The sequence below is a fragment of the Pipistrellus kuhlii genome, unplaced genomic scaffold (assembly GCF_014108245.1).
Source record: "Pipistrellus kuhlii isolate mPipKuh1 unplaced genomic scaffold, mPipKuh1.p scaffold_m20_p_44, whole genome shotgun sequence".
Taxonomy (NCBI): domain Eukaryota; kingdom Metazoa; phylum Chordata; class Mammalia; order Chiroptera; family Vespertilionidae; genus Pipistrellus; species Pipistrellus kuhlii.
In genome coordinates, this window is record NW_023425545.1 from 3,587,361 (window position 1) to 3,599,659 (window position 12,299).

At 47.1% G+C, this 12,299-nt stretch overlaps 1 protein-coding gene across 1 annotated transcript; it reads left to right on the forward strand.

Annotated features, from left to right (window-relative positions):
* The first annotated feature begins 878 nt into the window (after nt 1-878).
* SPAG11B (sperm associated antigen 11B) lies at nt 879-2,082 on the forward strand. The gene is made up of 2 exons (XM_036412414.1): nt 879-933; nt 1,850-2,082. The coding sequence occupies exons 1-2, from the start codon at nt 879-881 to the stop codon at nt 2,080-2,082; spliced, it is 288 nt and encodes a 95-aa protein (XP_036268307.1).
* Nucleotides 2,083-12,299: the final 10,217 nt, after the last annotated feature.

Sequence of the window (12,299 nt, forward strand, 5' to 3'; positions counted from 1 at the left end):
AATATATTTTTAAAAAAGAAAACTTTAAATAATAAACAGATTTATTAATTGGAGGTTTATTCCTCTCTGAAGTAAAGGGAGACAACCAGTTGATTTGTATCTCTCACATCAAAATTTCTCTCTGTGTGTCTCTCCCTTACTTTCACTCTCTCTGAAATTAATGAAAAAAATACCCTCGAGTGAAGATTAACAACATAAAAAGAAAAATAGAAGACAACTTTGTCCAATGAGAGAAGAATCTACCCTCTTCCCCAGAACAGTTTCTTGATTTTTCACACACAGATTTGGTTTATCACATTTAAAAAATAATAGTATATGTTGTATTGGGCTCCCCACCCCCACCTTAAGCTAGACAATGTTCAGGACATGCACTATGGTGGGGTTCTGTCCCCATTGACTTGGGGTGCCAGGGCCTCCTTACTCTGCTGTGACTCACTTCTGTTCCTGTCGGTGGTTGTGCTGGATGAGGTTCCCAAAGATGGCCTTGAGCCTGTGTCTCTGTGCAAGTGGGAGTGTTGTCTGAGAGCATCCAGTGTCCACCTTCTGGAGGCAGGCAAGCCGTCTGCAGGTCTGTTATCCTGTCACAGAGCCTAGAACCAGAGGCTACGCCATGGTTCCTTTCTGCAGGCTCCTTTCCCATATCATCTGTTTATTCAGGGCTGGTCAGCCCCCTCCTCTGAACATGAAAAACCTGTCTATTTTTAGGCAGAGGAGCATCCTGAGCCCTCTGCCCACAGCCGTACTCAGTGGACCAGGTAAATGTGCTCAGGGCTGACGCATGGTCCAAACCCTATAAGGGCCTCTGTGCCCGAATGCTCTCTGTTCCTCCACACCGTCATCCATTCGCAGAAGGGCTGGGCACTCAGGAGTTCGACCCCATGAAGGTCCTCTTTTTTCTTGCTGTTCTCCACTGCCTGGTCCTGATGAACTCAGGTAACCCTGTTGGGCCAGGGAGGAGGCTGGGGGAGGCTGAGAAGGCTGGGGTGGCTGTAGGAACTCACAGACATGTCCTTATAGGTCCCCTCCGCCCCCATCCTCCAGGGCTCAGCTCTGGGCAGTTTTCATCTTCCCTGTGAAGAGTGTTTTAAAGACAAATGTCTTTAAAACACTCTTCCCTGTGAAGAGTGTTTTAAAGACAAATGTCAGGTAGCATTTGCAGGCCTGACATAAGACCTTTTATTTTTAATTTTCTCATTCCAAATGGCAAAGGTTTTTATTATTCTCGAGGTATAATTGACCTATAACATTATATTGGTTTCATGTGTACAATGCAACAGTTTACTATTTGTGTATATTGTGAAATGTTAACCACACATGTCTCATTAACATCCATTGCTTCACATAGCTACATTTTTTTTTTCTTGTGACAAATATGAAATGTTTCATAATGAGGGCATAAGGTGCTTGTGCCTGACCTACACACACACAAGTTAGGGTGAGGAGAGAGGCTTTATTTTCTGTCTTTCATTGTAGGATATAAAACTGAAAATTGGGCCACAAATTGAGGGTCAGAACTATTTCCAAGTTTCCTGGTGACCAAGACCCACCCTCCATTCTTCCACTCTGGTCACCCCAATTCCCTTTCCCTCCCTAAAGGGTGAGCACACATCATCCCAGGGAGGTTGGAATCAGTCAGACCCTAATGACCTGGAATAAAATGGACAAGTCCAGGCAACACTTTGAGGTGTCACTTATTGTTCCTCTTTTAAAGCTGGGAAACTGGAGCTCAGGCAGCCTTGTCCCGAGAAAGTCAATGCTGTGAGAACACAGTCACCACCTGAAGTTGCAGGCCGAGCTCCGCCTTCATTCTCTCTGTGTGGAGGAAATAACTCTCCTATCATATCCACAGGTGACATCCCCCCTGGAATTCGGAATATTATCTGCATGATGCAACACGGAACCTGCAGACTCTTTTTCTGCCATGGCGGTGAGAGGAAGGGGGAGATTTGCTCTGACCCTTGGAACAGGTGCTGCATATCCACTGCAGAGGAAGAGAGGAACAATAAACTGGAGAAAAGTGACAAAACTGACATGGAAACTTCCAGAAAGTGGCCAAAACCTTCAAGTCCCCCAAGGGCTTAGAAGGACGCGTAGCTTACATAGGTGCTCAATAAACCTTTGCTGAATGAGTTCAGCACCCAGGGTGGAGGTCTGATGAAAGAATTTTTCTAAAAGTTTTCTTACTTTGTCTTTGTCAGTGTTTTTTCAGAGAATCTCAGAATTTGGGCCCTGGCCAGTGTGGTTCAGTGGATAAAGTGTCAGCCTATGGCCTGAAAGGTCGCAGGTGTGATTCCGGTCCAGGACATACACCTCAGTTGCAGGCTCCTCCCTGGCCCTGGATGGGGGCTTGCAGGAGGCAACTAATGGATTTGTGTCTCTTACATGAGTGTTTGTGTCTCTCCCTCTCCCTTCTACTCTCTCTAAAACTCAATGAAAAAAATATCTTCAGGTAAGGATTAAAAAAAAGTGTCAGGCCGAAACAGGTTTGGCTCAGTGGATAGAGCGTCGGCCTGCAGACTGAAAGGTCCCGGGTTAGATTCCAGGCAAGGGCATGTACCTTGGTTGCGGGCACATCCACAGTGGGGAGTGTGCAGGAGGCAGCTGATCGATGTTTCTCTCTCATCGATGTTTCTAACTCTCTATCCCTCTCTCTTCCTCTCTGTAAAAAATCAATAAAATATGTTTTTTTAAAAAGTGTCAGAACTTTGTAATATTCTACTCCCTTTCCCTGTTTCAGAGGGTGTCTCCTACCTACCACACATGGGGGTGAACTTGAAACCATGGTCTAAACCATCTTACCTTCACAGGGACAGAATTACAGCCAACCCACCTGCTTCTTGTCCACTTGAGTGACCACATAAAATCCAACATCAGCTCATCTTATGTGCTCCTAGACCTCAGGAAACTCTATGCCCTTCCATTGGCTCCTCCAGCAAGAACCCCAGGATATCTCAGGTTCCTAGGACTATATTGATTTCACACATTTACTCTTAGTAACCTCCCTTGGTTAACCCAACAATCTATTGTAAGGGGGAAGTCAGGAGGCTAAATACACTGCCCAGGTTAGCCATTCCTAAGTGGGATTCTCAGCATACCTGCTGGCCAAGGGCTTGTTCTAGTTGCCCCTTAGGAACATACTTCTGGGCAATTAAAGCAAGGTGGGGCGCCTACTCATCAGATACCTGGAGCTTTCTTTATTTTCTTTTTTAAATAATCTTTTTATTACACTGATGGGGTGGCAGTGGTTAATAGGATTAAATATGTTTCAGGTGTGGGTTTCAGTGTTACAGGATCTGTATATTGCATGTGTTCTCACCACCCGAAGTCCAATCTTCTCCCTCTTCTCCCATCACCATATATTAGGCCTCGTTCATCCCCAAGCCCTTCCCTCTGGCAGCCACCACCACATTGCTGTTTGTGTCCACAAGTTTGCTTTGTATCCCACATGAGTGAAATCATGTGGCTCTTCTCCCACACGTATACTGCCTTGAGCATTCCACCCTCCCTTAGCTTTCCTCTGGATCCCTCTCGAGAATGCCCTTCATAGCTTACCTCTGTTAATGGGGGGGGGGTGGGACGGGGGACATTGAAACCTGTAAAAAATTTTTGTGAGTTTATTTGAGCCTAACTGTTGGCATATGCCGCGAAGCAGAACTTCAATGATTGAGATAATGCTCCGGAGAATGCTGGGTTACATCTATATTTATACATTGCAATAGAAGAAAAGGGACGTAGGTGAGTTACATGGAATTCATTGGTGATAAATTAGGGAGGTGGGAGAGAGAGAAGCGGGGAAACCTCTGGGATAGGGTAAAAGGTGAAATGATGGACCTGAGCTTCTCTTACTGAGATGGATACAGGATAATTAACAGTTGACAATTATCTTGATAACAATAACAATGAGGTAATGTCTTGAGGCCATTTGTTGTGGCCTGAATGGTCCAGGGTAAAAAGGAAGTTACAAGTTACCCAGACATCTCACAGATATATTATCTTAGAGCTAAAAGGCAAATGGGCTCAGTAAAGAAGATCTAAGTTGATCTTTATCAGGTGAAATACTGGTCTAAGACTTGACTACCCACTATAACCTGTTTGTAGTTAGATATTTAATTTTCAAACCATCTTTTGGTTATTTTAGGTCTGACTTTGCAAGACTGCCAAGCAGGCCTCCCCTGAGCTTGTCAGGTTAGCATGTGGATCTTTTCTTTCTTTCTTTTCTTTTTTCTTTTTTTAATATATTTTATTGATTTTGTACAGAGAAGAAGGGAGAGAGATAGAGAGCTAGAAACATCAATGAGAGAGAGTCATCGATCAGCTGCCTCTTGCACACCCGCTACTGGGGATATGCCCGCAACCAAGGTACAAGCCCTTCACTGGAATCGAACCCAGGACCCTTCAGTCCCCAAGCCAACGCTCTATACATTGAGCCAAACCGGTTTCGGTGGCATGTGGCTCTCTTCATTCACATCTCTGAGCAAGTCAATCCAAGGGCAGTGCATAGTGACTGGGAAGACATATAAAAAGAGAATAAAATCAAACGTGCTGATAGATGAAATAGAGAGGGTCGGAGACCAGGATGCCAGGACACAGGCTTTATTGAAGAGAAGAGTACCACTGCTGGCTGCTTCCAGAGAGAGAGCGCGAGGATACAAGCATCTTTAAGGGGAGGAAAGAGAGGGGACGGGGCTTAGGGCACTCAGCACACGCTGATTGGTGGTTTCATGTAAGGCCTATGATTAGGGACCTAGGGACTTAGGAATCAGGGCTTAGGGTATTTGGCAGGTGCTGATTGGTGGTTCAGTGCTCAGGAATGTTTGGCTATAGGTGGGGTTTATGTCTGTCCATCAGCTGGAGGAAGGGAGGATCTAACAGTAGGCAGAAGGGTGAGCCAAATGGGCTGTTTACAGGTATTACATGCTGGGGATTTGCAATGGCCTGTGGATATGCAAAGAGTGGGGGTCTTCAAAGGCTAGTGATATGCGAAGGGCTAGGGTCTTCAACGGGCTGGCAGTTCTGGTATCTGGAACAGGTTAATCTTTCCATGATAATAGGCAGCTCCCTGATGGGGAGGATGGGCTGCACTTCTAGGTGAGCTCCCAGGTCTCATCTCAGGCAGGTTAGAATGTACCTTCTTTAATCAGAACACCACAATCACAGTTAACAGAGCAGGCTTACTATTTCTTTCAATTAACTGGTCCCCAATATTCTATTCTTGCCCTATCAGGTGGGCACACACAGGCTCTGCCCAGAGCACTACCACTCCACACCCCACCTCCCTGAGTACAACCTAACAAAATATGGGGCTGGGGGGGGGCGGTGAGGGAGACAGTCAGGCCTCGATGCTGGGAAGTGGTTCGAGGTCCCTGTCTTCCTCTGAGAAGGTGCCATTGGCAGCCAGCTCCTTCTTTGGCTCATTTTCCTCCAAAACAAAACGAGGCAGCTGGTCCAGACACTGGACCCTCACAGCTCCCAGGCTATAGAGCAGGCTCAGCACTACAGCAGCGGTCCTAGGGATGGGGCTCCATCAGGGCGGTGAGAGAGGATCTTCTGTCCATGGAGGGTCAGGTGACAGCCTGCTGGGCACTAGGCAGAGCCCAGGACCCACTGGCAGGATATTTGCACGAGGCCTCCTCTGCACCATTTACCTTTCCTGATGGAAACAGGAACATTTTCTCGTGAAAAGTGGGCCTGGTGGGGCCTTTGGTGATAGCGTCAGGCTCTCTGGCAGGAGTGCTGGTATACCCTGTCAGATGTAGCAAGGAAGTGGTGCCCCAGCGCTTCCTGGCACCAGAGCACTGACTGGGGCTTTGGGAGGCAAAGGTGCCAGGCAGGGAAGGAAGGCCTGTGCCAGGTGTCTTCAGCGGCTACACTGGAGTCAATTCGACCCTTTACTTCATCCTGGATTCCAGTGTTTGCACTGCCTCTCTGAAATATGGAATAAATCCCTTCATCTCCACAGCATCCTTCCCCCCTTTTTTAAAGTATTGAGTTGAATGTGGTCCTAAGAAGCCCTGGTGTGGCTCTAAGAGAACAAGACGCCCAAATACTGACCATTTTTCAAAGCAAGAAACTATCTTGGTCACATGCAGCCTGTTGATTCCTATAACAGCCAACAGAGGGCCCACTATAAAGTCTAACCACTATTCTATACACCTGAAACTAATATAACATTATATGTCAAATGTAATTAAAAAAAAATTAGGCAGCCCATATGGCTCACTGGTTGAGCATTGACCTATGGACCAGGAGGTTAGGGGTCGATTCCCAGTCAGGGCACATGCTCAGATTGAGGGCTCCATCCCCAGAGGGGTTGTGCAGGAGGCAGCTAGTTGATAATTTTCTCTCATCAATAATGTTTCTATCTCTCTCCTTTCCTCTCTGAAATCAATTAAATATATATAAAAAAATTAAAAATGAAGAGAGAAGCAGTTGGGAATCAAAGTCAGGTTGAGCCTAAGGGAGCCTGACTTCCCAGCATGCCAAGCCTGCCTTTCTTGGCAGGAGTTAACTGGAATGCCTCATTGGTCTCTTCCCAGCTCCGAGTTCCATTGCAGGTGTGTGGACTGCATGGGTCAGGCTACCATTAAAGCATCGCTGTTCACCTCTTCCTATCTGGGAAAGGGGCCAGGCCAGTGAAACACAGTGGACAGTGAGGGCCAAGCCTGCCCTTGCCCCTTGTGGAGTTGAGATGCCCCAAGGCCCAGCACTGAGCACCCTCAGGTGTGGGGAGGAAGCTCAAAGCAGCACAAATCATTGGCTCAGAGGAGGACCCATGGGTGCTGCCTCGGTCTGCCACTCACTGTGCCCCATGGCACTTCCCCCAAGGTTTCTACAGGGACTAGAACAGGATTGCCAGCAGGCAAATGAGTAGAAAACAAGAGCTGTGTTCCCTGCATCCCAACCTGGGACCCTGGTTCCGCTCCCCATGGGGACCCACCTGCCTGTCCTTGCTATGAGACACTGCCCTGTGTGGGGTGTCGGATTGGTGCTAGACCTGTGGGGGTATCACTGTACATTCTATCCCCTGCATCTCTCGGTGGGAGGAGGTGTGGGCAGACCAGGGACTTTGCCTCTGATCCTGGTGTGAGTGGCCCAGGGTCATGCACCCTCTCTAGCATTGTGGGAGTGGTCTGGGGCCCAGGGAGCCAGCAGGGGTGGGGCCAGGGACCGGGCTGTGTCCAGCAGGGTCCAGTGGTGAATGCTGGGTAGGTCTGCATTCTCCCCAGAGTGGCTCATCCAGAGGCAAGTATAATTATCTCCACTGTCCCTCCAGGAACTTCCTCTTCTGAGATGACTCAGGGAGCAACTAGGAATGAGTGACAAGCATTCCCTCCTGACACCCCAAGGGGCTCAGACACCTCTTCACTCAGAACCCTCACTCACTTCCTTCACAGCCAGAGCCTGTCTCATATGCAACCCTTTTTCTTGAACATTTAACTCTGTATCTACTGCATGGCTGTGGAGGGTAAGAGGAAGGAGAGAGGAAGGGAGGGAGGGAGGCAGGGGGAGAGAGAAGGAGGAAGAGTGGGAGGGAGGGAAAGACAAGAGAAATGGAAGGGAGGGAGGGAGGAAGGAAGGAAGGAAAGAAGGAAGGAAGGAAGGAAGGAAGGAAGGAAGGAAGGAAGGAAGGAAGGAAGGAAGAAATGGAGGGAGTAATGAAAAAAGGGAAGAAGGAAGAGAGGGAGGAAGGAAGGAAGGAAAAAAGAAATGAAGGAAGTTGAAAGCACGCCCAGTGGGTGGCACCTGGCAGGGCCCTGGCATTCGTCCATCTGAGCAGCTGACAGCCAAGCATCACGATGACTAAGGAAACTGAATGCTCAGGCGTGGTGCTGGGCGTGGTGCGTGCAATCACAGACAAGCACAGCCAAAGGAACTGGAAAAACCACAGTTCCACTTGACTGCTGTCCTGGCACAGCCACAGGGGAACCCAGAAGAGCACAGCTGGTGGCCAGCACCAGGCCAGGTCTCACCAGGTGAGCGCTCCCTCCTTGGGAAATTGCCTTCCTCCAGTCCAGTGGCTCTCAGTGCCACCCTGGCAGCTCTTAGGAATTGTGTATAATGCCTGAGGCTCCTCCTGCGGGGAGGGGTCTGACAGGCTTGGGGAGGATTTGGTAGTTTGTGGAGCTACCTCAGTGAACAGGTGCCACTTGAGGCAAGTTTGAAATTCATGTTCAAAGTTAGAAAACAAAAAAAGGAAGAAGGCTTGCACCAGAGATAAACAGATAGAGGTGTGAGGTGAAGGGTGTATCTGCGGCTACATGGGGGACATCCATCAGGCTGTGCAATTTTAGTGTCTCACCATTTGGTCAATTATACCTCGATCGAGCTGAGAACAGTTTCCTGAAGCCTGACTGCAATGTGCTTATAACAAAGCACAAATAGTCTCATGGAACAAAATAAATGTTCCATCCCAGTCACTTAAATATGTACATAAATATACACACTATATACAGTATAGGTTGTATTGTTCATGAGGGCTAGTGTCTAACATATAAAAGAATGAGAATAAAGATGCAAACAAAAGAGGTCAGCAGAAAAAAATGTGTGTACCATGTTTCTAAGGGAGAACCTGGGGGTTGAAAGGAAGAAAATGGAAAGAGAAAAAATGAACAGGAAAGAGCAAAAGACAGAGAATCAAGGATTGATCGGGGCTGTGTCTGAGGGTAACTTCCATCATGTGTGAGGGCAGTGACATCCTGCAGGTGGTGGAAAAGGCGAAGCATTTCTGGGCTCTCAAATCAGGAACAGAGGGATCAGATGACTGAGGTGGGTTCTGTATGAGCTGCAGTGAATCCTATGTGTGCACATACCTGTGAGTTCACAGGGGAGCGACCAGGGGCCCCAGGGTGAGCAGTGGGGACAGAGGAGACTGTAGGCCCTGTAGAAAACCAGATGTGCCCCATGCCCAGCTCTGCACTGGGTCCTCCAAGGTCCATGGGGAAGTTATAACACAAAGGGTCTTTCTCAAATAGCCAGTGTCCTGCACTCAAGATGTGACCAGAAGTAGGAGAGCACCTTGGCTCTGTTTTTGGGAAGATCTGAAAGCAAGATGAGGTATAATTTAACAGCTCCTTAAAGTCCATGTTAGCCAGGCATCCATCATGCAAGTGAGACAGGTCAGGGAAAGGTGGGTAGGCCTTGGGATCTGTAGAAAGGCATGAGTGATCCAGTGTTCCCATGTAGGGACATGGGCCCTTTTGGCTCAACCCTCACATTTTTCTAAAGAAGCCACACATAGGGATTTTTATTCAAAATCTTTAAATGTTGGCAATTAATATCACAAGTTAGGGGCTATATTCCATCCATGAGTTTCCAATCCATGTCTGAGGTTTAGATGCAAGAACCAGTTTGACTTGTTTAATGAACTACTGGATGAGGCTGTGCTAATCTCAGACACCATGATTCCTGTCCCTGTGAAGGCACAGAGGGTCCATCACTAACCTAAATTCACATGGTCCATTTGTCACACAAATGCACAAGTTCGCAAATCCCTTGGAGAATGTTGTTTGTATGACACCTTATTACAGTAGTTACCCATTGGGGTATAACAGATGACCCCAATACTTAGTGGCTCAAAACAACACTGATGACCTGACTGTTTCTGTGGCTGTGGATGCCATGCCTGACTCAGGTTGCTTCTGGATAAAGGCTTCATGAAGTTGCAGTCATGCTGTTGGCCAGGTCGCCGCCTTCAGTCTTAGCTCCAGCCAGAGTGCCGCTCCTATAGTTCCCTTCACCTCCCCCACCCTTCCCCTCATAGCAGGCATTCTGTCCTGCCCAGCCACTCTCCACCTGCACGCATGCTGCCCAGATGCCCAGAGTGGCTGGGGGGGTGGGGCCCCCACAATCTTTGTTGGGTTAATTTGCATACTCTTTCTTGATTGGCTAGTGGGCATCATGAAGTGACAGTCAATTTCCATGTTTCTCTTTTATTAGTGTAGATCTTTTATATTACATTATTTTATATTATTTATATTATTTTATATTAGTTTCAGGTGTACAACATTGTAGCTTATATGACTTACAAGGTAATCCCCTACGTAAGTATGGTTACCGTTCCCCCCCCCCCCGACAGCTTACATAGTTATTACAACATCATTGACTCTGTTCTGTGTGCTGTGCTTGACATTCCCATGACTATTCTGTAACTGCCAATGTGCACTTACCAATTCCTTCACCCTTTGCACTCATCTCTCGACCCCCCTCCCCTCTGGCAAACCTAAGTTGTTCTTTGAATCTGTTTCTGTTTTGTTTGTTCATTTATATTGTTCTGTAGATTCCACATGTAAGTGGAAGCATATGGCATGTGTCTTTCTCTGTCTGACTTATTCCACAGAGTATAACATCCTCTAGGTCCATCCATGTCATTGAAAATGGTGAGACTTCTTCTTCTTTTTTATTTTTTTCAATCATGTTGACCTTGATTCTCCTTCCCAGGCTCCAGCTCCCAAGTCTGCCTCTTCATCCCATTGACACTAGAAGCACAGCCTTTCCTTCTGCTCTCAGTCCCCTGGCCTTGAGCTTAAAACCCTCTAATCCATCCTCTAATCAGTCCCCCATATCACCTTTGCTATAAGTGCTTGCTAAAATGTAAATTTGTCCTGCTGTAAATCCTTTGTTGACCGTGCATTACCTGCTATTATACTTTCTCTGCCCTAAATCTGGGGTTAGTTCTCCTTTGTGATACTGTTTACTAGTTTGAAATTATCTCCAGCTATTCAAAGGATGGATGCCATAAAGAGTTGAGTACCTACTTTCTTATAACATGGACACAAATGGAAAGATGGCCCCTCAGCAGTAAAGCTCACAGTTAATAGCTATCTTACAGTTGCCCACAGTGAGAGCCCTGGGAGTTAATGATGTGACATTCACTTGTAAACTGCAAATTGCCACGTGACCCACAGATTATCCCTGTGGCCCCCAGCAAAAATAATGAATGAGGGCTGGTTCAGTTTCAAAGGGCTTAATGATTGTGGCCAGATGATTATGCATTCATAGATCATAATAATCTGGTCACTTAGTATATATATGTTTTATTATTGATTTTGGAGAGAGGAAGGGAGAAGGAGAGAGTGATAGAAGCATCAATATGAGAGAGAACCATTGATTGGCTGCCTCCTGCAGACCCCCCTGGAGGGACCAAGCCTGAAACCTGGGCATGTGCCCTTGACGGGGAATTGAACTGAGACCTCCTGGTTCATAGATCAACGCTTCACCATTGAGCCATGCCAGCCGGGACCAAGGTTTCTACTCTATATCTTAACATGGTTTAAGGGTGGCTCAGCCCTTTTAATCATGGCATCACTGCCATTGTATAAGTTGTAATAATGCAAAGGTAAGCACTATCTCAGTTTTAAATGAGGAAACTGAGGTTTAGAGAGATTGAGTGTCTTGCTCTAGCAGATATTGTCTTTCTCTCCAAACCCAAGTCAGAAATCTACTTCTCAACTTGGAGAAGTGAAGGAGGGGAAGCACAGGCTTTATTCATACTGGGCAACTGAGCTGTCCATCTCCTTTCAAACTTTCCAACCAAGTCTCTTGTGCTCTCCAACAGACCTCAGCTTGACACTCATCAAACTCCAACCTGTTGGTTTCTTTGACCACATGTCCATCTGCTTTTACCTCTGTGGGAGAGAAAGAACCATTTGCTTGAGAAAGAGAAACAGGCCTGGTCCCTCTGTGTATCTCACCCCCTTCCTTCCTGGTCCCTCTGTGTATCTCACCCCCTTCTTCTATCTATAGCAGGAGTTAGGAGTTTGCTTACAGAATCTGACAGGTGCAGCAGGTCCCTGAACCCACACTCCTGAACCAACATGTCCCTGGAGGTCGGCCAAGCCCTGTAACTGCACTCACCAGGCACAGCCAGGGTCTCTTCAGCTCCCACTATTGAGCAATAACCCATTGACCGGGCTCCTTAACATTCAAGTATAAACACTGACAAAACTGTAAAAAGCAGTCAGCCCATGAAACATTGACTCTGTGTCCGGCAGACATCATCTGCTTCCTGGACTCCCTGAATCCCATCAGCCATGAGTAACAAGGTCTAAGACCTTCATTTGCATGAGGAGTGTCACCAATGAGGAGAGGATGCCAGTCCATCCAATACATCACCCACATTCTCTTTCTCTGATGGAGAAAGATGAGACACCTTCTTGAGTCATGAACCGGGCAGTTTTCAGACAATGTCGATGTCTAAGCTGTGTTTTGCCCAAGTTACAGGGTCCCGTAATGGCTGAGAGACATAGGATCAGCGACCGGGGAAGGCCGTCATTTTTCCTCCCTTCCTTCATTACCTGAAA

Bases quoted from the DNA above. Each gene is read 5' to 3' on its own strand.
- SPAG11B (XM_036412414.1), top strand. From the start codon at position 879: ATGAAGGTCCTCTTTTTTCTTGCTGTTCTCCACTGCCTGGTCCTGATG. The intron at 934-1,849 runs GTAACCCTGTTG...TCATATCCACAG, and splicing joins CCTGGTCCTGATGAACTCAG to GTGACATCCCCCCTGGAATT.